At 42.4% G+C, this 27,008-nt stretch overlaps 1 protein-coding gene across 1 annotated transcript; it reads left to right on the top strand.

The window, feature by feature from the left end:
- Positions 1–55: 55 nt before the first annotated feature.
- LOC108025545 (tachykinin-like peptides receptor 99D) lies at positions 56–26,786 on the top strand. Its single transcript, XM_017096075.3, has 10 exons — positions 56–525; positions 8,688–8,996; positions 12,445–12,671; positions 20,144–20,318; positions 21,571–21,786; positions 22,870–23,020; positions 23,830–24,026; positions 25,562–25,701; positions 25,763–25,828; positions 25,913–26,786. The coding sequence occupies exons 2-10, from the start codon at positions 8,812–8,814 to the stop codon at positions 26,089–26,091; spliced, it is 1,536 nt and encodes a 511-aa protein (XP_016951564.2). The 5' UTR covers positions 56–525; positions 8,688–8,811; the 3' UTR covers positions 26,092–26,786.
- Positions 26,787–27,008: the final 222 nt, after the last annotated feature.

The following is a 27,008-nucleotide window of genomic DNA, read 5'->3' as shown; positions in this document are numbered from 1 at the left end:
CGCGCACAGCCTCAGAAAATGCGGCATTTCCATTTTCCGTTCAGTTCGACGGCAGACTCGCGCGCGTACGGTTCGAACGGAAAAAGCGACGGGTCCGGAAAACTTCTGTCCGGACTTCTCGGTTTTCGGTTCTCGGTTCTCGGTTCTCGGTTCTCAGTTCTCGGTTCTCGTAGCGCCGGTGGAGAAGTGTTCGAAAAAGTAATGCTGGAACATCAGCTTAGACCTGGCCAAAATGCCGCCGGCACATTCGATCCCCAGCGTAATTGAATTCGGCCCAGTGGATTGAAAGCCAAATTGAATTTCACAGCAAACACACAAAAACGATAAACTAGTCGTTAAATTGAATATACAAATTGGTGTTTTGATTAAAACTAATAAACATAAACACCCAAGCCGCACAGCACAGAGCGGAATTTATTTTTAAATACAATCTCTTTGTTTTCGCTGCCTGCAATTGGCTGACATTGCTCATACGCCCCGTGGCCCAGTGAAAAGTGAAAAAGGGGGAATTTAGCATAGTTCCTGGTAAGCGCTCCTAAGTATTCCGCCTTTTTTTTATTGTTTTTCCATATTACACAAATATTGTTTTCGAATGGGGCGGCTGGATTGCAAAGTTTACGTACAGAAAAGCAACTCAAATTGGCTTGGGGTCCGGCAGAATTAAAAGTTAGTGCAAATTTGAGTTGCGAAAGTAATTAGAAAACTGCTATTTGTGGACAACTTTCGGCTGCCCGGCAAACTTTGGCTCTACAAGTAATTACTTCAATCGCCTAATCAAGCGCTTAAACACTTTTGAGAGATCAAACTGCGGGGCAACTCGATTTTCCTCCGGTTTTCCACTCAATTTGAGCACCGAGTGCCGGGATTCCAGCGAACCGAGAAATAGTTAAGCGATAACCAAAAATCATCACGCCCAATTGACCCCGTCGATTGAGAGGTCCTCCGAATCCGAGTCCGATGATCTCAGATTTCGGAAATTCGAAAATCATGCCGGAAGGCAAATCTCCCGGAATGCCAATTAATTTTATTGCATTTGCTGTGTGTTTTTTCGAACCCTCAACGGAACATAATCTTTTTAAATTATATGCACGCCATTTCGTTTACATCCTGTGCGATTAAATAAAAACTGTGCGCTCTGGATTATCCCTTGGGTGAACTCACATGTGCATAGCTCCGATGTTTATAATGCAAATAAACAAAGTGCTTAAAATGTATTTATACTGGGACTTAAGTTATTTCGGCCTGGGGGTTTTCACTTTCGGAGAATTTAAAGGCACCAAGTACATTTAAATTAATGTGAAAATGCGTTAAACAAAATGATACAAATAAAAAGGGTACATAGTCTCCGAAATAGGTAATTGGAAAAGTTGATATCGTTCGGGTTTAAGAATCAAATCTGATGGCTTAAAAACATTAACAAATTTTACGTTAAATGTACTTAATAGTTAAAACAAATATAACTCAATATGATGATAAGTAATTAAATGTATATATTTAACTCAATTTATAATAATTTCGATGCTTTTGGAATAAAAAAGGTTTTATCCTTTCTTAAAATATTTAAGCTCTTAATCTATTAAAGTAAGATATCATATGTACTATTTCACTATTCAATCGTAAGAAATCGATTCAATTAAGAACTTGAGTTTCAAGTTACTTCAAACTCAAAGCGGCATAACCTGGAAGATATTTGCGAAACATTAAGAGATTTTTCCCCCAATTAAGTGCCAGATTAATATGATATTGCAATTTAATTAGGTTAAAGTGTCCATTTCAAGCTGCTATTCAAAATCGAAGTGATGCCGCTGGCCAAACAGGCCACTTAATTGGTCCTCCGAGCCGAAAGTCATCTAACTCAATCACGGGCGAGCAAAACTTTTGTGGCTCTTAAATATTTAATGTCAACTATGATTAGTGGGCCGCAAAATGTAGGGGGTTTTGTGGTGAGTGGGCTGGTAAGTGGTATGTGGGATGTCGGATGTGGTCTGATTCGGATCCGGATAAATGGCTGCCTGGTGGGCCGACGGATGCGTCCATTGGCATCTTCACAAAAGCTCTGCCAACGGTCAGATGAGCAAACCGAAATCCTTTCAACGCGAATTGCTTTCAGAGGAGCCGGAGGATTAAGAGGTCCTGTAAGCGGCGGAGTGGTCAGAAGGCCATTAGTTGGCCTCCAAAAGAGGCCTTTAAAGAGCCAGGCAGGCGTGAAACAGACCAACCGAGGAGGGGGCTGGGAATCTTTAAACGAATGCGAATAAGTAATAAGCGAGTGCCGTATGCTCCGTATGTCCAGTGTGCCGGTCCACAGTGCTGTCATGCATCAAAACATTTAATTAAATTGAAACCGATGCGGCATCCGCCCCCGCCGCTGACGTCTTTTCCTCCTTTTCCAGCTTTTCCGGGGAGGAGCAGGGCCAGCTGGGCGGGCGGAGGGCAGGACAGCAGGTCCTTTGGCGCCGGAGACGTGTGTAACTTCGGCTCTCAGCTGGACACCACACCAGTTCAGCCCACTATCTCATCTCCTGCGTCCTATACTATATGAATTTAAATGAAGGCGAGGACAGTCCTAAACAAGTCCGTGAATCATGTGCATATTTTAGCGGTGTCCAGTGAGGTCCGGCCTTCTTTCGTGCAGCTCCATTGAACTATGCACCGTCCTTGTGCGGGAACGAAACCAGGATATATGTGCTCCCCCCGGGGCTTGCCCTCGGATAAATGGGTTAATTCTAAGGTATTGTTCGGGCTATAAGCCATATACATCGAAAGCACAATCGCCCAATTTATTCGCCTCGAAACTTCGTAGGTAAATCTAATTTAACAAGGTTATGCACATAAAATTGGCAGGCTGAGATTTATGTTTATTATAAAAAGTTGGAAAATCTACAATCTAATGAGCAGCCATTTTCAACCATTTTGTGATTAACTTCTTGCTGAGTGAGCTCTTACTTGTATCTATAAATATTTAAAGAAAAATATAGATATTTTTTAAAACTACAGATACTTTAAGCAGCTTAAAAATTCACCTCTTTGTAATATATACCATGATAAATTCTAAATCGAACTACTTTATAATAAACTTTTTCCTGAGCAAGCTACAAAGATTTAAAGAAAGAAATAAATAAATATTTAAAACGACTTTAACCTATAATAAGCTACTAATAGCTCCATGTAGATACTTCAAATCTATCTTCAAAACCCATCCCACGTTCCATAAATTGAATAAAGAATTGTTGAATACTTTTACAACTGCTCGAACGCGAGACCATAAATCGCTCGATTCTTAAATAAGTCAATTGTAAGAGCTCCGGTTGAACGACTCCCCATCAATAGGGAAAGCAATACAAATCAGAAATGAAATATACTCAAATTCCGCCTGGCTTCGCCACTGGTCCTCGTCCACGTCCACGCCGACTGGAGGTCGCAGGGATCCGAGATGGTGATTGAAATGGGAGTGGAGTGGAGGCGGGAATGTAGTTCTGTCTCCGCTTTGTTCCTCAATTTACACATAATTGCAATAAATTGACTAAGTGGGTGCTGGGGTGCAAAATTTATGGTGCTCCCAGGTCCAGATCTCTGGATTTCCACGGCTCCAGACGTTTGGGCGGAGCTGCAGCTGGTTATTTTCATTCGATTACCTTTCTTACGTTGCTGATGGACTTCTGCCGATAAGATAAGACATTGGAACGCCCACAGGTACGGCTGGTAATTGGTAATGCTGGCCACAAAATACCCCACACAACGGGGCGTATGAGCAATGCGGATTGAATGAGGGCTAAAGGTATTTCTGCAATCACTGCCCTGGCTATCCTTATGAGCCCTGGGCTTAGGACCTGAGTGCGGAAATTTAATTTCAACATATCCCCGGCAAAGCTGATTCATTTGCAAATACTTGCCAGGCGCGTTATCTGCCAAGACCCATCCAGCTTTAAAGGCAAATAAACCCGTCGAATGGCTTGGGCAATTAAATTCGCAGAGGCAACTTGTCCTGCCTCAATACTTTCGAAAACAATTCAGTACTTGCGCACACATATCTGCTGTTTATATAGTATTTTGGCGCTTTTATCACCCGGGTTTATTTATATGTATCTGAAAAGGGGATTGTTTAATTTCTGCTGCCGCGCTGTTATTGTTTCTTGTTTTTCTGGCTGCTCTTCGGCAAGGTGCGAAACATAAATCCAGCTCGCAAATGAATTCTTGCTCCGAGCGCTGTGCGTGGAGCTCATTAAACAATCATTTTGATGAATCTGCCAAGACTCGGGAGTCCGGAGGAGGAGCCGGGAGTGGCAGTGGCTTGTCCCCATCCCCCAGCCTCCAGCGCATGTGGCCAATTTGCAGCACCATATATTTAATGCTCATTTTGTGCTTAATTGTTCCGCCAGTGTATGCTGGGTGTGGGATGCTGTGTGCCTTGTGGGGAAATTAAAAATGCTCGTTTAAGCCAGCAAAAAGGCGTTGGTAATTACAATTCAAGTTCACTTCCACTACCCCAGAAAAGTGCTTAGTACGTTTCGTCGGGCCTTTATTTCATTTCTGCTGGGCCAGCTCGTATTTTTGTTTTTTAATAAATTGTTTTAGAAATATATGTGCGGCAGGAAGTGAAAGTACTGTGAATGTGGACCGACATGCCGGGCAGAAAAAAATGGTGGAAAAGGGGGCGGGCAGGGCACTAGGACAGCGCCCCTACTCCTATTGACATACATATATAGTGGCACACACACACGTGCGCAGAGAAATACAGTGGAAAAAATTGATAACATTTTGTTCATTTAAAAATACATCTTTTCCAAAGAAGCTTAGACAGCGCTTAATTTAGCTAAAATAGTTTCTTAACATTTTAATGATCTGTCTTGATCTATAATAGTTAATAGGTTAATATATAAATATTATTATTTCCACATAGATAAAAAGATATGGAATTCTTTATCCCACTTTTGAAGTATCAGACTAAAATGATTTTTGTCTTATCATAGACTATCTATAGAAATTCTTTAGTAGTTTTTTTAAAATATAAAAATATTAAATATATATGTATTATATAACATATGTATTTAAAATTAAAAAATATATTTAAAGTAGTGAAAAGTTATTACTCATAGGAAGTTGCCGTTTAATGTATTTCAAGGGGTCACACTCCCAATTGTTGACTTACTCAATAGACTTTTCTCCCAGTGCCCACCCAAGGGACTGGGCCGTCCTCATAGACCCGCACTGTTGCTGCAGCCACGCACTCCCTCTGCCGATGCCCCGATCCCGCGCCCACTGACCCACCAATCCACAAAGTCCCACCGACTAACTCGTCTTTATGCCTCCGCGTTGTGTGTCTGCGACTATGAGACTACGACTGTGCCACCCCGTACTTGACTTGTCAAACACAAAACACAAAAAAGAGAAACTGAAACTGAAGCTGCCGAGGGAGCGGGAAAACCCGGCCCTTTTATTCTCGGTCGTAATGAACGCTGCATGTGCTTTCCACGCTCCTACAAAATATGTGGAATGCTCTAAGCAGCCGTGGCGAGTCGAAGGTCCAGGGGGAATTGCTTTATTTCAGCAAAAAGAGTCGGCCACCAATCTACACAAAATCAATACCGAGCAGGGCAAATTTATTTTAAATTTTTTCAAATAGATTTTGTTTTTGGTTTTCCAAAAAAATGGTAAGGTAACATTGGTTTTACAAGACATTTAAAGTATTGAATACTTGGTAAGTTTCTCCATATTTCATATTTTAAAATGGTGCCTTAAAGTATGCAGTAATTAAATTCGACTGATTTTCAGACATAACATACATTGTTGCATAGTTTAAGGTACCTCAATTGGTGATTTTAAAAGCCAACGTTTTATAAAACTTAGCAATTTATTCTTGATTTTTCTGGACATTACTAACACTTCCGTTACCAAAATCGCTATAGAAAGATTCCTTAAATTTTCCTCATCATACAACGAAACAATTTCGAGAACAACCCAAACAATTTCTAAATAATGGGCAGCGAAACTTTATTTAAAAGTTGGCACTATGTGAAAACTGTAATATTTGCGTTTCCACCGCTTGAACAAGGTGGTCCAGAGTTCGGCAGAGCCTCTCGAAAGTGTTTACCCTGACGTTCTGAAAGGCGCGACGGTGTCTGGGGCACTTCTATAGGAGTATACTTCCAAGTACTGGGCTCCCAGTGCGCAGCTCTACGGCTGCTACTGTCTATCTGGGCTTCAATTGATAAACAAGGGGCTAGTGGTCTGGGAAAAAGGCGAAACAACCGCGAGTCAGCGAGACAAATTCGCTTAAAAGTTTACGGCTCGACGGGGTCGTCCCAAACTGATGGCACAACACGGCGTATACGCAACCCGCACGACTTCCACCGCATCAGCACTTTCCATCACTTTCGGTGGCTGCCCAATGGAACGTGACAGTTTGGCCATTTTTCAAGTTCACTGAAATTCCCGGGGAATCTAATTTTTGCGATTATTGCAGAAAACGCAATTTTCCAAAGGACATCAGTCAAAAGGCCCCACGAACATTACTAAACTCCGGGAAAAAAGGGCCAGCAACTTTTAGTCGGTTGAGCATTTAGCTGGCATTTACTTTTTTTTTTCAAATATTTGCACAATCGAACGTTTCGTTTTCGGGGGCGTGAAACGATCTGCCAATTATGGTGAACATTCTTTTTGAAGATTGTTTGCCTTTCATTAAGACTGCATCACTTGCACTTCAGCTAGCCAGTTTTCCGTTTTCAGCTCGCAGTTTCCAGGCCAAACCAGAACCAGAAGTGAAACCAACTTATTAATTTGTCTGTGGCATATGCTTTGTTTTGTCTATTTGCAGTCATTATTTGTAATCATTTCCTCGGCAGACAAGCTGCCGGCAATTGATTTCCAACCGCCTCGGTGTTTGTTTAATAGCTTTCGATGGGTGGACTCGGGAGAACGGGATGCATCTTCGTATCCAGGGGTACTGAGGCGCACTGTTGATATTTACTTGGCTGATAAAGTGTTATTCCGACACAAACTCTTACAGAGGGAGAAAAAATTTAGATTTATTTAAATCTAGCAGATTAAAAATTAATGTTTTTTTCTCACAGCCAAAGCAAACATTCCCATAAACCATAAAATATAATAGTAAAATTTTTAGGTTTTAGGTTTAGCTTATATTTTTTTTCTTTAATCTTTTTGAAACTTGCTTCCATATAACCCATAGCACTCTCATATTTTAAAATCAATAATGGCTTCTAAAAGTATGCAAAGAAGAATAGAACAGATATCAATACAGTTGACCACATAACTTAAATAACGTTGCATACTTTTAGGTATCTTTTAAATTGTTTTCAAAAATGTTTAAATACTCTTAATAAAAATATTTTCTAAAAAATGTTACTTATTACTTAAATAATAGTAATAGGTTTGAACTTATTTTCCACTTAGACCTCAACACATTTCCTAATTACTTCTTTTATGCATAGCTTTCCTTAGAGCAATATTAGTTCTCGATAAACATCTTTACCTTCCATTGTAACCGAAATAGGACTTCTTTATTCCTGACCTATGAATATTTTTCCACTCACACCTTTCTCTCTCCCTGGGTAAACACAGTTGAATTTTTCCCATTACTGCTGGCTGCTAACAAAGTATGAAAGCTAGCCGAGTAATAAAAACGGCTGAAGGAAAAGTGAAGCGGCTACTGGGATTATCGTTTGTTAAACTTCAAGTGACGCGACTGGTCGTCGCAATTATCTCGAGCTGCCAAGGACAGATCTCGGGCATAATTGAGGGACGACCGGCTCGCTCCCGAGGAAGGACCTTTCCACCACTCGTCCTGGCCTTTCAGCTTGGCAAAAAGTAGGCGAAGAGAAGAAGGTCCACTGACTACTTCTGTTGAAACAATTGTTTGCGACTCATCAGACACTCGAAAGGCAGGTGAATCTAGCTCGGGGGACGCATAAAAGGTAATAGCTCCACTGGGATTCTTTTTTCAATTGGATTGGAGCTATTTTTGTCCGGACAATGACGCATTTTTTTTAGAGATAATAGCGAATTTATCTAAGCTTTGGGGCCATTCACATATCATTTATTTGACATTAGTTTAAAATATTGCACCTTAGCTTAATTTCCAAGTATGGAGAAACTTCGCAACATAATGTAATTTACCATTCAGAAACATTTTTAATTGACCAGCTTTAGCCCCTCTTCCGATTGCTTTTCATTAACGTTTGGCATCATAAATTAGTATTATTGGCCTGGAAACGAAAAAATAAACTTTCGCACTGGACAAATCACCGCCATTTACCGCTCCCGAAGTTTCCAAGGTATCCGATTCACTAATGGCCACCACTTCCCGGCCTCATCAGGAGGCACATGCTCGAGAACTTTGCTGTGGGGCAAGTCCTAAGTCAGATTATTCAAAGAACTAGAAAGAAACCACAGAAAAGTTCTAAAGAAGTGCCGGAGATAGCGCGTGAATGAGTCACGTGCCGAAAAGTGAAACAAAATCAAGGAGAAATCAAAATCGATATGAATGCTCGTACCTTCTTCCCTAAGCACGTAGCAGGAATGTGAAAACTTTCCACCGAAAATGAGCATCAAAAAGCTTTGTCTTTGGCACAAACAACAAAGATCACAAAATAAGATGAAATAAAATAAAATAAAACATGCCAGAAATGAAATTAGACGGTCTTGTCTAACGTTTTCCTTGCGTTTTTCAGGTCGCAGGAGTTGGCAAATGGAAAGCAAATAGGGAGAAGGCAAAGGGATTCGCAACATTAACTCTGAAATCCCCCTGGCAGGGATAAGGACGCAGTGAAAGCACGGTTCCAGGGGTCGTCAGCCATGGAGAATCGCAGTGACTTCGAGGCGGATGATTACGCCGACGTCACCTGGAGCAACTGGAGCACCCCCGCGGCCGTCCTCTACTCGGCCATGAGCAGTGTCCTCGCGGCCACCAACCACACGCCCGCCCCCGACTTTGGCCAGGACCTCGGCCAGTCCACCAGCCCCTTCAATCACAGCCAAACGTGAGTAGAGGCCGCGTCCAGCCGATCTAATGCCTAATTATGACACACAAACCCAATTAATGTCCAAGCGCACGCACGAATGGAGTATCTCTAGGCAGGGGTGCCGAGTTTTCACTCAAAGGGGGTCAAGAAAAAGTGAACCCATTTCTAAATCTCTTAGAAAGGGCAGTTGTAATTTAGATTGATAGATAGATAGACAGATAGATAGATAGATAGATAGATAGATAGGTAGATCGATAGATAGATAGATAGAAAGATAGAAAGATAGAAAGATAGAAAGATAGAAAATAGAAAGATAGAAAGATAGAAAGATAGATAGATAGATAGATAGATAGATAGATAGATAGATAGGTAGATAGATGGATAGATATATAGATAGATATGAAGATAGATAAATAGATAGATAGACAGATAGACAAATAGATAGAAAGATAGATAGATAGACAGATAGATAGATAGATAAAAGGATAGATAGATAGAAAGATAGATATTTAGATAGATAGATATGTAGATAGATAGATAGATAGATAGATAGAAAGATAGATAGATAGATTGATAGAAAGATAGAAAGATAGATAGATAGATAGATAGATAGATAGATAGATAGATAGATAGATAGATAGACAGATAGATATAAAGATAGATAGATAGACAGATAGATAGAAAGATAGATAGATAGACAGATAGATAGATAGATAGATAGAAAGATAGATAGATAGATAGATAGATAGATAGATAGATAGATAGATAGATAGATAGAAAGATAGATAGATAGATTCATAGAAAGATAGAAAGATAGATAGATAGATAGATAGATAGATATAAAATCTTATCCCACCTACTCCACTGCCTTATGAAAGGGGAATGGGCCCCATAACTCCTAGATTTCGTGGCTTTTTGATGAGTGCTGATGAGACCGCCTCCGCTTCAGTTTAATTCGCGATGTGGGAGTGGTTTTGCCACACTGACATGCATCTCTAATGACGCCTCCAGGCATTCAGTCATTCCGCCATTCAGTCATTTCCGTTTGGACCGCTCGACGTGGGTGCTTCACTTCCGTTTCAAATACATAAAACGGCGGAGACGGCGAGCACATTTAATGCAGAGATACTCACTAAATATACTCGTGCACACAAAAAACTGCGGGTCCATAGCATTCAATTCTGTTCCATTCGTCGGCACTTTTTGCAGACATGTCCCAAATTTACTGCCATTTGCGTACCAGCAGCAACAAATGGGGTTTTTCTGCCAACTTCGGGATGGAGCTGGGATAATTATTGGGATGCGGCTGCGTCTGACGCATCGAAAATAGATTTTTTGCAGCCCTCCACCGCCGCAGATCCTTCAGGCAGTGCTCAACACTCAATCCCAGTATCATATTGGCTGCTGCTCCTTTCCCCGCCGAGCCCTCCATTTGTTTGCGCAGACACTACGTCCGATTTATGTGCAAATAAAAGGCGAACCAAAGTTGGCCAAAAACTCGGGGAGGACGAGGGATATTCCTCTGGCATGGCATATTTTTCGACACAAAAGAATTCGTGCATCAAAGCAAAAACATATTTGTACACATTTCACTGAAGTGGCACAATAACAATTCTATTTGCCCAAACTGTCCACATTCCCATAACAACTAATATAGAGACATGGGTTAATTGCTGCACGGTCTATTTTGGGAGCAGTTCAAATAGGTACGTTTATTTATAAAGAAAGTATGAAAGAAAAATGTTCTCTTGCTGAAAAAATATTTATTTAAGGAGGATAATAATTATGGCGGGGAAAGAATATTAGAAACGTTATATTTACTAACGAATAGTGTGGTTTTAAGGAAGATAATAACTAGGGCAAGGGAACAATGGAGTTTTTAAGTGCTTTTATTGTTGTTATTTTATATTATCTTAAATTCCATTCTATGCCATTAATTTATAGGGCTCTTCCCGAGCTGATATACCCCCAAGTTCGCTGTACAAGTGCAGTATTTAAACCTCAACATCAATATCAACAAGAGTGGGGGATTTCAGAGTAGTAGCTACATTTTTTGTACTTTTGTCATGACATTTTCCTGGCCCGAGGCATCCTGAATTTGCCTCCCTGACTCTTCCATTTTCTACTTGCTGCTCCTGCTCCTGCCCCTCAGCCACTGCTCATGCCACTCAATTCTTGGGCCCATCTAGAGGCCCCATGAAAACAAATCAATAATCCTCTTTGCATTAGGGCCTCGAACAAAAGAGATTTCGTGTAAATCCCGCAGTTTGTCATGCGAAAAGGGTGTGGATGAGAATTACTTATGTGGGCATCTTTTTAATTGCTCTGGAGGGTGAGCAAACAGAGCATTAATGACTACCTAGCCAATTTAGTGCCATCTCCGGCACACTGCGTGCATATTAAATGACAGGGCTGACATGGTGTCCTGGCGACCTGGCGTCCTGGTCTCCCAGTGTCCTGCCCTCCAGTTTGTGGACTGGCCGGGATCTTGTCCCACAAATCCGCCGAGGGTGCGCTCCCTCTATCTAAACACCCGCCTAGAAGCGAACCTAAATAAACAAGCCGAGGCTCGCAAAATATTAAAAGATGACGACAACCGCCGATGAGTGAGTGGAACGGAGGCGGCTTGGCAGTGGAGTGGAGTGGATTCTCCTGCCCTCCGGCTGAGCTGAACCCGAATCCGAACCCGAACACGATGTTTTATGCGGCAGACGGCGCTGAGGAAAAACACGGATTTGTCAACGCACGCACAATTACACACGCTTAATAGCGACAACATCCTGGAGTCGCACATAGAACTACACAGGGAGAAAATCGTAATGCGTTTTGGGTTTGCTTGTAAATTTAATGGGGATTGGGTGCCACTATAAACTCCTCATCCGTGAATTAAAAATTTTGACGATGACACTTTACAAATTAAATATCAATTTAATATCATAGATTATGAAATTACATGATATTGGCTATAAAATGTAGAATGCATTTAACAAAAAATTTATACAAAATAGGTTGTTTTATAACTTTTATTGAGTAGGGTACGGTCTTAAAGAGCCAATATAATTAATTTGAAGTCCGAAGATATTTCTGGTACATTATTATGTATTTCATACATATTTTAGTTATTAAAAATATAAATTAATATATTTTGAATGATATAACTATATTAAAATAACAAAAATTAAGTAGCAACTGAGATGAGGAACCCATTCTTATAATGCAGAAAAAACCCCTGGTTAATATTTCATTATTTATTTTAGAAACTAAATTCCTTTGTACCTTTTTCTCGCGGTGTACTCTTGCTTGTAAGCCGAAAGCACCCATTCGCATGCTTACATAGACACATCACCCACTTGGCACTCGTTTATGGCGGGGCGGCGGGACGCCGTGAAACATAACACACACTTAATCCCGATGTCACTAATTCCCCATTGTAACCCGTGCGCCTCCCGCATCCCTCCATCCACAGGCTATCCACCGACCTGCCCGCCACCCTTGATACGGAGGATGCGGCCAAGGATGCGGCGGCGTCCATGGAGACGGGCTCGTTTGCGTTCGTGGTCCCGTGGTGGCGTCAGGTGCTCTGGAGCATCCTCTTCGGCGGCATGGTCATTGTGGCGACGGGCGGCAACCTGATTGTTGTCTGGATCGTGATGACGACCAAGCGGATGCGGACGGTGACCAACTATTTCATAGGTGAGTAGGCTGATTTGCCGGTGTTGTGTGTGCAAACGTTGCGTATACGCAATAAAAATCACTCATACGCCGTGTGGTTCGGGTGTGTGTTTAGCTTGTAGATTAAATATTTGCCAGCTTAGTGTGCAGATATTTGGGTAATATACTGGGGTGCCACAAAATCACAGGGATTTACAAATTGCTTTTTTTTTTTTTTTATTTAATTAACATCTTTATTTAATATAATCCAGGAACAGATCTAATTAAAGCCTTTAACCTAAATGTTTTCTTAAGTAAATAATCTCTTAATTATAAATTATAATTAGTTTTCAACTTGGTATATAGGAGTAGCTCAAATTACGACTAGTTTCAAGTAAATAATATATTCATATTAGTCTCTTAGGAGCAGCCCAAAATGTCTTCTTTTGAGCCTGCGAATTGGGATAGCCCCCTGTAATCTCCGGGCTAGACGATTACGGTGGGCAGTTAGACGGTCGTTGTACCTGCTTGAGAAGAACGATATTTGGTCTTCAACAAGACTCAGGTTTAGGTCATTGTGAAGCGTTTGGCCGCTAACGAACCACTCACAGCCAGTGATTTGTCTTAATGTTTTGTTCTGGACGGTTTGGAAACGTTTTCGGTGGGACGCAGCCGCCACTCCCCAAATTTGGATTCCATATCTCCAAGTTGGTGCGATGATTTGTTGATAAATGTGCCGCTTGCATCTTAGAGATAATTTGCTTTTCTTGTTTAGCATCCAGAATAATTGGTTCCGCTTTAGGTTGCACATTTTGACGACTCTGGCAATATGTTCTCGGAAGGTTAGGCGTTTGTCCAGTGTGAGGCCTAGGTATTTCGCCTTAGTCGCTTGCTCTATGTCCACATTATTAATGTGGACCACCGGAGTTGTTTTTCGGCGTAACGTAAAGCAAACGTTTACGCATTTGCTTTCGTTGATTTTGATATTGTTCGCCGTGGCCCATTTCTCGAATTCGTTGAGGTAGGTTTGCAGCGTTTGTGAAGACTCGGTCTCACTGTTCGAGGAGCTGAGAAAGCAGACGTCGTCAGCGAAGCTGGCCAGCAGCATTTTGCTGTTGTCGTAGGTCATTTCTTCATAGCTTGGCTTGGGGATGTCTGCTGTAAAGATGGAGTACAGTAGCGGTCCTAAGACGCTTCCTTGGGGAACGCCAGCTGTAATGGCAACATTTGCAGAGATTGCGTCTCTGGACTGGACGCAAAAATCTCTGTTTGTGAGAAACGATCTGATGAGCTCAAACAGGTTGGCTGGCAGCGCTGTTTTGACTTTGGCTAGTAGTCCCGGGATCCAAACTCTATCAAATGCCTGTTGTATGTCAAGAAAGATGCCGTTGCAGTATTCTTTATTGTCGTAGGCCTTCAGGATGTGATTGACTACACGGTGCAATTGCTCAATCGTACTGTGGCCGGCTCTGAATCCGAATTGGTGCATTGGGATAGTATCATTGTCTTCTAGGTGTATTATAAGTCGGGAAGCTATCAGCCTTTCCATTACCTTCGATAAAGAGGGCAGGAGGCTGATAGGCCGGTAGGAGCATGGATCCTGTTCCGGTTTCCCTGGCTTTAGAATCATACTGATTCTAGCACTCTTCCATTTTTTGGGAAAGTATTGCACTCTAAGTATCGCATTGAATATCAATGTGATAAGTAATAGTGCTCTCTTGGGAAGGATTTTAAGTACTGCGTTGCTTATTAGGTCATGACCTGGCGCCTTTCGACTTTTGAGGGTACGTATCATGTTTGAGACTTCTTCCAGACGGATATGTCTTATTGGAGGTGACATCTGGAAAGGGCGCTGTAGTATTTCGTTTATTCTGTTGATATCCTCCTCGGATGCGAAATTAAACGCAGTGAATCTGTCGCCAAGGTGTTCCGCAAATGTTTGTACTTGCTCTTCTAAGGAGCGACACCAGTTACCATTGCTGTTCTTCAGAGGCGTAACTTTCTGTGGCATTCTTTTTACTTTTTTGGTAAAGGACCACATATTAAAAATGGAATCATTAGAATAGTCCATATTGGTCAGCATATGTTCGAATTGCGCATTTTTCAATTCAGCCATGGCAACGTGAAGCTCTCTGGCGCATCTATGCCATTGAGCTTTATCCTCAGGACTGTGCGTTCGAATATAACGTCTTCTCAGTGCTCTCTTACGGACTAGAATCTCTGCAATGTTTGGGTCAATTCTATTCGAGTGGCGTATGAGGGCTCTGCCATGATTGTTTGCAGTGTACACGTTTGCACTCCTCGCCGCATTTGTCACGTTGGTAGTGAAGAGGTCTACAGCGTCGTCAATCTCAGCAGCAGAGTTGAGCTCAATGTTAAGGCGTATCGATCTACATAGTTCTTCCTTGAAAACAGCTACATTTGTGTGTTTGCTAAGAAGTTGTCTACGTTGAGTGCATTGTATGGCTTCTGTTTTTAATGTAGTGATGAGAGATAGGTGGTCCGATTCAAGGTCCCAGCTGTCTCTGATGCTTAGCTTGTCGTGTGGAATGTTGCGATAAATTGCAAAGTCTAAACAGGATGGTCTTCGATTTACTGCGCTTGGATAGTATGTTGGTGCTCCAGTCGCCAGGATGTTGGCGTTAATTGAGATGGCGCTTGCGGCAAGTAAGTTACCTCGGTGACAGGTGATCGCAGAACCCCACCATGGATGTTTGGCGTTCCAGTCTCCGCTGATAAATGATCTTGGGAAGTTGAAGTTAGCGAATATGTCATCAAATTCTGATTGAGTCCAGCTGAAGTTCGGAGGGCAATAGATTGATCCGATGAATATTTGTCCTATACATGTTTGGATTCTGGCACCCACGATTTGGACTTTAGCATGGACGATTGGCTCGATGGGAAAGTGATTGATCTTTTTGTTAACCAGGATTGCAGCTCCACCCCTGTGGCTGCCGTCAGGTAGATTTGAAGTGTAGACTTCATATCCAAATAGTTGAAGGTTGGATGTCTTCGTTTCAGTGAGAAGGAGAATGTCAATATTCTCTCTCTCCGCAAGGTGGCCGATTTCCGTCATTTTGCCGGCAGCACCTCGCGTGTTCCAGGTGAGAATTTTTATTTGGGACATTGTGTAAGTTGCGCGTTAATTGCAACCAGCATCTTCAGCATCTGGGCTTGCATGGCGTATAGACCCTCGATAGCTTTTGAGAGCGATGCAACTGCCATTTCTAGTTTAGATTCTTGTGCATTTTGCTGTTGTGACACATCTGGGAAAAAGTGCGCATGATTTTTTGCACCGTAGTGATGTTGCTGTTGAATGGCGTCCTGTAGCCTATTTGTTAGGTTTCCTGGTCGTTTGTTTTGTTTTTCCGTGATTGGATTTGCATTTCTGGCTATTTGAGCATAAGAAACTCCATTTTCATAATGTTTGGGTGTAGAGTTATTGTTTATGCTCACTTTTGGGGTTTTCTGTACATTTTCGTTCATTTTGAGCAATTTTTGATAGGATTTGCAGCCACGGAAGTTAGCTGGGTGATTTTCACCACAGTGAGTGCAAGTTGCTGGTGCTTCTTTGCTTCTGGGACAATCTGATGATTTATGGTAGTCACCGCAAGAGACACAGATAAAAGGTCTGTAGCAATATCTTGCAGTATGACCAAACGATTGGCATCTCCGACATTGCACTATGTCTTGTGCTTTTCTGGCTACTTCAAAACGGACGCGTTGGCGACATAGAGATCGTAGTTGGAGTATATCTTTGTTATTTAGATTCTTTTCTACATTAATGAAGAAGAGGTTCATCTGTTCACCGCTCTTGTTGCTTTTTGGGTTATATATTGATAGAACTTTATGCCCCTGTCTGAGTAATTCCTCTTTGATTTTATGATGGAGCTGTGAATGGTGTAATCCTCGCACAACAACTCTGAATGGTTTCTCGTCTTTCAATTGATAGCAATGGAATTCAATTTTCAGGGAACTTAGTTGTCGTACTACAGCCCTGTAGGTGTTTGCGTCTTTGGTGTAGATTCTGTGAGTGGAGCCCACAGAGGATTTGATTTCAACATTTTCAAGATTTGTAACTTCCTCGATAGCGATAAGAAGTTCGTTCACGTTTGTCACGTCCATAAGAACGATTGGTGGTGGTTTTGGACTACCAGTAGAAGCAGATTTTACCGTAGATGAATCAGTTTTACTTTGTACGTTTGCGTTCTTGTTATGTGCATTGCTGTCTTTAGCCTTAGAAGCGGTGTGAGAACGGTAAGCCGCTGCTGCAGCGCTAGTCGATGGTTCGTCCACACTATTGCAGTCCATCTCATCGTCATCAACTGATAGTGTTTCGAACCTGTTTGCTGACACAGGGTCACTGGGTTCTAAATTTCTAATATCGGCACGTTTTCGTTGACTTATTGGTGAGTTCGATGACCCCTTCCTCTTCTGGCTCTGGATTTTTTGCCATCTGGGTGAATCCGGTAGAGGGGGGAAGTCTATAGAAGTGCTTAATGCTTTAGGAGGCATAGGCGTTGAGCACATGCCACTGCATATGCTGGGTGATGATGTAGTGTTGGTATATATTGGACTGTGAGTTGTTGTCAGAGTACTGGTGATACAGGCTGCATTACTGCTTGATACTGCTATACCATATGAGTTAAGCTTGCCGCTAGTGGCCAGATTTTTTGCCAGGGTTAACTCTCCTGGAATCACCTCGTCCATGACGGCTTTTCTCAGAGCTTCGCCCAGAAGCATTGTTTCTCTGGTATTTGCCATTTCTCTCGATTTTATGCAAAGTCGAATGTAAGTCAATCACTGCTTTTATTGCCCCTCTTGTACGGCTGCGCGCAGTGTGAGGGGAACAGCGGTGCCCTAGCGGGCACAAATGCAGTCTTGTCGCACTACACTTATGTTGTTGTTGTTGTCCCACTGCCGACACTGCGCTAGACAGCGTCCGAATTTTTATGATCTGTGCTATTATTAGCACACGAAGAATAGATAACAAAATAATAACGCGTAAGCACGCACTTTGTTTTTTTTTTTTTTTTTTTTTTTTTTTTTTTTTTTTCCCCACGACACGACAAATTGCTTTTAAGATTTAAATAAGATAAATTTACTTTTTCATAGCATACTTTTTAACACCTTAATAAGAGTTTTTAAAAACCCCGCTTTTTCTTAAATTGAACTAGTTAACAGAGAAATACAAAATTAAAGACTATAGAAATATTATTTGTTTACAAATGTTTCTCCAATTAGGAAGTAACTTTCCCCCTTAGTTTGTCCAGAGTCCAGGTCGACGAGCTCTTGTCCGTCGGAAGAGTTTGTTTAAGTCTTCCCCGGGGAAAAATGAAGGGTGGATTACCTATTTATGGCTGCTCCACCGTGGAGCACTTAAAGAGCAACTGAATTGGTTGCTGTCCCCATTCCAAGCCGTCCTCCCCTGCATTTTGCATACGCCCTGTTGCACCTCGCAGATATTAACTTTGCTGCCCCCAATCCTCCACCCTTTGCCAATTTCGACTAAGTGGAGGAGCAGCCCAGCGCCCAGGATGGCATTAATTTTAATTTCCTCAGCTTTGGGCATCAAATCAAGTTATGAAGTTTCGCCTGCTAAAGCCTGAGCCTGACTTTCATTAATTGAAACTGCTTTTAGTCACGTTTCAGAGTGCATTAAATTTGCATTTGCAGGCTCATCCGGAAATCTTGCCTCCACTAATCACACTTTTATTAATTTTAACATGCACACATAGAGACCCCGAACTCGTCGAGAGTTTTGTTAAAAGTTGGGCGCAAGTTTATCTTCGTAATGGCATTTTCCAGATAAGGATGCTCTCGAAATAACCACTTGGCTACCTGATTGCCCGCTTTATGCATGCGCAATTATTTTAATACAATACCCCCGGCATCTTAGGGCAGAGGGCAATGAAACGGACCTGGAATTGATTCCGTTTATGCCGAGCTTACAACTAATCCAGCTCTTGTGCTCCAAGGAAGATCCCCCTTCGGCTACCCAAGCAGATATACAGATATACAATACAACAATGGCAGGGGCACAACCATCCACATCCTCTTTCCATCCTGGCTCTGCCTTTGTCTGACTTGGTAATGATTATTATTATTATTGCGTAAACTAAATGCCCGCTGAGCTCGCAGGGCTTTTCGAATTTGCATTATAAATACACATTGGCAATCATTATTAGTAACAAATTCTGACGTTTTAATCATTTTTGGGCACACGAAAATTTCAAATTCACATCACAGACATCTGGAACAGTTCGAGGTTTTCAGGGGTGGGGTTGGGCTGAGTTTTTCGGGGCAAGCCAGTCACCGGATGATAATCTTCTTTGGGTTCATTATCAATGCGTATTTGCATCTTTTGTTTGTGTTCGTTGGTTAGAGTATCTTTTGTTTTTGGGGTCTCTTCGCTTTTTCGGGGGCTTAAGGGGGGCTATATCACTGTCACATCAAGAGGTTTCTTTGGAAAAAAAGCAATTTATTTTGTTTTCTGTAATTATAAAAAGTGTATCATATTTCATTTAAAAAGAAAAATAAAACCTCTTGTTTGTCAAATCACTTTAAATGCGCCTAAAAGTATGCTGCAAAGAGTGCAAAATATATCATAGCCTACTTTTGGAGATGGCACCATTGAATAATTAAGATTTTAAGCTCATTTAAGCTGGCTTCACCGCAAGGCAAAACTGTTTAATTTCCTTTAGTTTATGAATGATTTGTTGCCAGAGAAAGTGTACCCCCTGGAAGGACCGTGGGATTTGGAAATACGATTTTGTTATTAATTAAAATGGGCCAGAATCGATTTTGGGTACGTGGCTGACAGGTCCAGGCCCCGGGGACAATGGAGGCAAGACAGCGAGGTGGCCAGATAGCCATATAGCCATAGTCAATGGCCCCGGGAGTCAGGTCGATTGTTAGGATGCGCAACGTCGCCTCGTGTCGTGTCGTAGGCGTCGCCGGATCCTCAGGACCTACAAGGTTCACAGGACGCACACAGGGCTAATGCTCGGCGGAGGGACATTTGTTTTATTGTAGGTGCTGTTTCGGTTTCGTGATGCTTTTTATTTTCTGGCACTTCGTCGCCTTATCTCCACGGTAGATAATGAAAAGTAAACAAAGACGCCGGGGCAGACTTTTCTTTTTATTTTTCTTCTTCGGCGCTTCCATTTTCTTTTCTCGGCCCCTGTTGTTGTCCATGCCGGCTGATTCATTGGCATGTAAATCGCTCCATGCAAATGGAACACAATAAAAGTATATACTTTCTCCATCGAGATATATATCTCTCGTTTCCTGTTGATTTTGGCACAAATATGCGGGTGAAAGTGCACTTTATTCCCCTGTAATTTGGGTAATTATAAATGTAGGTACCTGGCATAAATAAGAGGCAAGTCGGGTCCTCGAGGGTTGGGTAATTCCCCTTTGTTTTGCATAATTTGTTTGCTTTTGCCACTCGCAAAGTTATGAATGATTGCCTGTTGTTGCCTTTTCCGGTTGCCGAATCGCGTATCCTGCAGTGAATCTCTCCATCGCGGACGCCATGGTGTCCAGCCTGAACGTGACCTTCAACTACTACTACATGCTGGATAGCGACTGGCCCTTCGGCGAGTTCTACTGCAAGCTGTCCCAGTTCATCGCCATGCTGAGCATCTGCGCCTCCGTGTTCACTCTAATGGCCATCTCCATCGACAGGTGAGTGGAATGTGGAATGTGGCGTTTGAAGTTTGGAGCTGGGAGCTGGGAGTGGGGCTCATACCAGCCCCCATCATATGCATATGCATGCAAATATTCCGACCTATCGAGACCCTTATCAATCACGCTCAAAAGCACAGGGCAAATAACCCATTCGTTTTAATAGGATTTCATAGGGCCGCAGACATGGGAACACAATTGGATTGCCCGTCACAAGGATCAAAATAAAAAAGCCCCACACACGTATTTTGTGTTCCGCTCCGAGAACATAAATAAATAATGTTCCATCTACTTAGGCCGCAGCTTCCATTGATGATTCATCCAATTTTGAAATATCGAGAGCCCAATCGAATTATTCCGTCTAGTAAACAAAATAGCCGGCAAATAACTTGAAAGATTATAAATAATCTTTTCCGATTGCCCAGTGATAATTCATTGGAGGGAGGAGTAATCCCTTTTCCGCCTTTAAGGCATTTTCATCGCACTATATTGTCTAGTAAACAAAATCACATGTTTATAAATTTGCTCAGTGGCAAATATTTATTGAAAATTTATCGCTTCGAAATCGAAAGCAGGCATATAAATTAAAATATACTGTCAAGTCAAGGCATGTGCAAAAGTTCAACCTGCTGAGGCCAAAACATTTAGCAATGGCAACTTGTTTATGGGAGAATTATTTTATTTCACTTTTTTAACAATAAATAATGTTTCAGCCGCTGGGCTCAAGCAATCAGTGAAAATTTATGTATTGGAAATCTTAAGTGAATAAATTCGCATGATGTATGCTCCAGAAAGTATCTTAGGGGCTTACCCACATAAGCTGGGCACATAAATTAGAGTAATGCCCAGACAAATTGAAATTTCAATACATAAATATTATTTGCCGGGAGAAATAAAAAAAATAATATTAAATCCATTGAAATCCCGGAAATAGTACTCACATCTATAGTTTTATACCAAAGCATAATGCCTTTCGCCGGCTATTAGGTTTCTATAACAACTCCCTTAATGACTGCAACTTTTAATGGCCCGCCGCGATTCGATGTATAAAACAGCTCCACGCAGACCAAAATTCGCAGATTAAATTACTTTCGGGCTTTAGCGCGCTTTAATTTCATTTTGCGGAGCCTTTTTTTCGGGTGACCTCGTGCATTCCGATAATCAGCTTATGGGGGTCCCACAGCCCCTTTTCCCCACCTCCCCTTTCCAGAGGGGGCTGGAAATTGTTTTAAATTGGAGCACTCTTTCGCAGATACGTGGCCATCATAAGGCCGCTGCAGCCGCGGATGAGCAAGCGATGCAATCTGGCCATTGCCGCGGTCATCTGGCTGGCCTCCACCCTCATCTCCTGCCCCATGATGATCATCTACCGGACGGAGGAGGTGCCCGTCCAGGGGCACGGCAGCCGGACCGTCTGCTACCCCGAGTGGCCCGACGGGGACACCAATCACTCGCAGCTGGAGACCCTGTGAGTATCCTTCAGCTGTCTTTTTTCCGCTTCTCGGTGAACTCAGCCGAATGTTTGCCAGTCGAAGTTGTCGGAGCTTGTTAGTGAATCCAATCCAGAAACAAAGGAACTCTTTGGGCTGTACACTGAAAACAATTCGATTGTATTTCCTACTCCTGCATTTTAGTTTCCTGAAAACTAAAGATAAAAAGATACATGGAACAGCATTTATTTAACCATTATAGGGTTGCATTTTGGTTATTATAAGAGGATCATTTAAAATATGCCCTTGAAATCAATTTGAATATGTTGTTATTTAATTATAAATATTTCTTTAGTAACTTAAGCTTTTCCCCAAAAATATTTAAAATTTTTAGTGGCAACTTGGCTGTTCCATCTTTTGAACTGCTTTCCAAGTTAAGGCACTATCAATCCTCATACGAAAATTCTCTTAATTCTTAATGTAATAACCAGAGTGCATAAAAACTGAGGGCTGTGCATGGGAAATCACCTCGAATTTGGTTGCCGTCGAGATGAAGGTGTAAATCAAAAATCACAACGCCGTTCCAGCTGCAGGATGCACATGCAGGAGCAATCGGAGTCCGGATCTGCAGTGGCACATGGGGATTATCGGGGATGGGGTCGTAAAAGCGGACATTCGGAGACAAAACTGAACCAAGACGTTCTCGTAAAAAAACAAATGGCTAAGTGGGTGGATGGGTGGCTTGTTTGGTGAAGGGCTGGACGTTCCGGGGAGGAAATCAGGAAGAGGGGCATATAAAACGTGTTGCTTTTTACAGCCATTTTGTATGGCAATTTGGCAGCAGGCAGCGGGGGTCCTGCGTCCTGCGTCCTGCGTCCCACGTCCTGCATTGTGTCCCACATGCAAGGCCATTAATTTTAGATTCATTCCAAATTGCTACTTGCTCAATAAAAAATAAAACAAAAGCCAAAGGCGGCAACAATGTCCGATGGAGCGATATGAACGATGCGGGGATGTGGGGATGTGGGGTTAGGAGGGCCTTAAAAGCATTGCTGACTAACTGAAAGGCTTGTAAACACGGTGTTTGATCTACGTACTATTTGCGCCCCTCTGTCGTTTAGCTACAACATCCTCATCATCATCCTAACCTACTTCCTGCCCATCGTTTCGATGACGGTCACCTACTCGCGTGTGGGCATCGAGCTCTGGGGATCCAAGACCATTGGCGAGTGCACGCCCCGCCAGGTGGAGAATGTGCGGAGCAAGCGGAGGGTAAGTAGGGGGAGTTTTCAGGGGGTGCTTTAGAGGTCCCATGTGGGCACCGCAATTAGCACTTGCTTGTGGTAGATTCCAGATTGGGATCTTAAAAATGCTACATTAACTCTAGGTTAAGATAGTCTGCTTTTGGAGTGATTAAAGTTGTTAGTCTTCCTTTAAAAATTAATTGCTAACTTTATAAATATAATCTTGGCAATTTAATTTACTTAAAATGTTAGTTAAATATATATATTCTTAGTAATATATTAATAGTAATTAATTATTTATAACGGAACTTAATAAATATAATCTTTATTGTCTCAAAACTTATGATACTTAGCATTTAATTTCATTTATTTTTGATAGATTTTCTTGTTGTCTGCGTTTTCGTCTCTGCATAATAAATTGAGCTTCAATCTATTCGGAATTTTGAGCTGGTTGTATTGCAGATGTTTTTCTAGGTGCTTTAGCTTTTGTTTAACGTTCATTACTTTTCCTGGAACTTTTCTTAGTTTGGCTACCTTTGTTGATGTTTGAAGCTTTGATTAACTTTACCTGCAGTTTGGCAGTGCCCTATAGCATTTAAAAAAGTGGCTAAAGAAATTAGTTGCCCGGAATAACAGATTTTGTTTTCTGACTTTAATCCATAGATTCAAAAACAAAACAAAATAGAATAAAGCTGCATTTAAGCCATTTCCTGTTGACATCGCATTTGATTACGTTGCTTCCCCACAGAAATAGACTAATGGCTTTTAACTCTACAAAGACTCAAAACGCCTGGAAAACACATGCTCTGACCATAAAGTTTCCTTGCCCTCCCGCAGGTGGTGAAGATGATGATTGTGGTCGTCCTGATATTCGCCATCTGCTGGCTGCCGTTCCACAGCTACTTCATCATCACATCCTGCTACCCGGCCATCACCGAGGCTCCCTTCATCCAGGAGCTCTACCTGGCCATCTACTGGCTGGCCATGAGCAACTCCATGTACAATCCCATCATATACTGCTGGATGAATTCGCGGTGAGTAGCTGATTCGATAGGCACTTCAGTTAGTTTCCACGAGTCCACGTGCCGTGCTCATGTGGCTGCTTTAACCCGCAGCAAATTGGGTAATTTGCGGTTGAATTAGCGCCATTAGGGCCCTAAGTGCAGTGGCATTCAAGACTTCGGCATCTGGGCGGGAGAGCCCCGTAGACAGATTAGTTGATTGGTTGGCAGAAGGCTCCCTCGGCTGGTGGTTGTCACTGTCTCGCACTTTGAATATAGTTTGTAAATACATGACAACTTGATGCCCGGCGAAGTGGCATACAGCTGCGGTCGAAACAATGGCACACAAGTTGACAGGCATTTAAGGCAGCTGGGAAGATGAATAACTCTTAATTATTTGGAGGGATTTCATTGCCCCGAAAATATTAACTTTAGTAAATATTTCAAATCACTTCAAATGTGTCTAAAAGTATGCCATAATATTTTTAACCCAAAACGTTCTGCATATTTTGAAATCATTCACAAAAGGACCAAAAAGTATGCAACAATTTAGTTTTATGCCAAATATGTTGTCGATTGTTGCGCTGCATACTTTTTAACACCTCTGAACAAGCTTTCACACCCTAGGGATTTCCCTGGCTGCCTCCACAAGTAAATTTGGGATAGCAAAAATAACCAGACCTATTTTTTTAACCAAACCTGTGGGTATGAGAATATATATACATAGTATTACATATATCCCCACTTAAACAAAAGGCGTCGCTCACACACGTATTGCCGTACAAATTGGCAGTCGGTGTTCGTGCGCCCGTGTCCGGAAAAACGTAGCGGATTGCAATTAATTCTGCTCAGTCAGCGGATATCTGACTGATGGGGAAACGCTGGCCTGGCACCGGGATGCCGGGCATAATGGGGCTCCTACGTGAAATAAAAAACTACGCCGGGCAGCACGTGAGCCCGAAAGCCACGGCCCAGGATCAGCGCCTGTCAATTGATGGCGCCCCATATGCAAATGATGACGACAACGACATCGGAGGTCCTTATTTATATTTACTACCCATGGGGAACACGGGATATTAAGTTGCCGTGATGGCCCGTAAAAAACACTCCCGCGTACACCATAGATTACATGAGTAAGCGCTGACTAGGTCGCCGTACACAGGACGGTCTGTGGAAGCCGGGAACAAAAAGCTGCTCATAAATAAGACAAGTTGATGTGTTTCAAGGATTGCCAGAATTGTTATCCATAAATACGGAATTAAGCAAGTCGCCCGGGGGTCACTGTATTGAGGTGTCCTCGGGTGGGTTTTATTGAGTTATCCTGTCTTAATGCACATGAGCTGTTTTGTTATGAAAATTTAAATAATAATTAAATTGGGGGATACTTTTATTTTTATTATATAACAAATGAAAATTCTTTAAAAATATTTGTTGTCAAAAATATTGTGAAGTATAAAGTATCCCTTTTGCTAATCGATAGGAGAATTCAACAATTTTATTTATTATTTTTTTAGTTTATTGCTTAAATTAAATAATAATGTTGGTTGTTTCTCCATGTATCTTCTTAGTTTTCGCTATGGTTTCAAGATGGTTTTCCGCTGGTGTCTGTTTGCACGCGTGGGCTCCGAGCCCTTCAGCCGGCGGGAGAACCTGACCTCCCGGTACTCCTGCTCGGGTTCCCCGGATCACAATCGCATCAAGCGCAATGGTGAGTTCTTGCCCCTCGAAAGGGATAGCACGCTAATGAGCCCCTCAATTGATGTTGATAGATACCCAGAAATCGATACTTTATACCTGCCCCAGCTCCCCGAAATCGCATCGAATTTCGCACAGCGGTGAGTTCGGAGTCCAGATCCTCCGGATGAGTGGGGGAGTAGCATCAAATCTGATGGTCTCTAATCTTGAAATTCCATTCTCAGGAGCTCCACGCAGTGCGACACTGAGGAATAGTCTGCCGGCGGAGTCCCAGTCAACTGGTGGCCACCGGAAGAGGATGTCCTACCAGCAGGAGCTGCAGCAACGGTGGTCGGGAGCACCGCTTGGTGGCCAGAACAGCATCTCCAGCAGTACGGCCAACACCACCCAGCTGCTCTCCTGACAGCCGGCCATCCAGGTGGTGCCGCCACCGGAGCGGGAGGGCCGGGAGAACCTGGAGCTGCAGACCCAGATCATCTGCTCCTCGCCCTACAACAACAACTACCGGCGGGCCAATCCCGGGCTCTCCGACCGGGATTCATCCGATGACAAAACCTGGCTCTAAGCTACTTATAAGGTCTCGAATTTACACATTTACAAAAGGTCTTTTTGGATTGTTGGGAGTTGATTGGTTGCCCGCCTAGTGTAAATTTTGATCCACTCTTGGAGAAACCAAAGCTAGGTGAGGATGCCATCCTTGGCCCTCGAACATATCGGATGCAGCTCTGTGCCCACTAATTTGGGTATTTTCAATCATAAATAGGCATCTGTACATCTGAAACCCAATACTTTGTTGAATTCCAGCGGGAAAGGTTGTTCGCCGGCAAGGAAAGACTAAATATAATACGAATTCCCATCTCCATGGGCCTCATTAAGATACCCTGTGCTACTGATCCACTCCAGTCACTGTAAATATTCGGATTGGTTCCTAAACGAAACTGTTTTTAATTCTTAATTCTCAACGCTTACGGCTGCTTGCTTAAGTTGTAACAAATAAAACGCGAAAACAAATAAACAAATGACTATGAATGTGAATGTTCGTGTAAATATAAATGTCTGAATATAAACGTTATTGCGAATAAAGCGACTTGCTCCATTCACCAAGTGGTTCCTAGTTGTATTGGGTTCCCACCTCCGTTCCGGGTGCACAAATAGGGACTGTCAACATTCTGGAAGCGACTCTGTTTATTCAGCTATTCCATCCATATTATATTCGGCGTGTGAATGGCCATGGGGACGGGGATGGGGCTAGGGATAGGGATGAGGATGCGGATGCGGATGAGGTGATGAGAAATGGCAGCCGGGACAGGAGTGGCAAAC

This window comes from Drosophila biarmipes, chromosome 3R (assembly GCF_025231255.1).
Source record: "Drosophila biarmipes strain raj3 chromosome 3R, RU_DBia_V1.1, whole genome shotgun sequence".
Taxonomy (NCBI): domain Eukaryota; kingdom Metazoa; phylum Arthropoda; class Insecta; order Diptera; family Drosophilidae; genus Drosophila; species Drosophila biarmipes.
This window is presented reverse-complemented; position numbering and strand designations above follow the sequence as displayed.

Excerpts from the sequence above, each read along its gene's own strand:
- LOC108025545 (XM_017096075.3), top strand. The coding sequence starts at position 8,812 with ATGGAGAATCGCAGTGACTTCGAGGCGGATGATTACGCCGACGTCACC. Across the intron at positions 23,021-23,829 it reads ATGTGCGGAGCAAGCGGAGG|GTGGTGAAGATGATGATTGT; the intron begins GTAAGTAGGGGG and ends GCCCTCCCGCAG. Across the intron at positions 25,702-25,762 it reads CAATCGCATCAAGCGCAATG|ATACCCAGAAATCGATACTT; the intron begins GTGAGTTCTTGC and ends TGATGTTGATAG.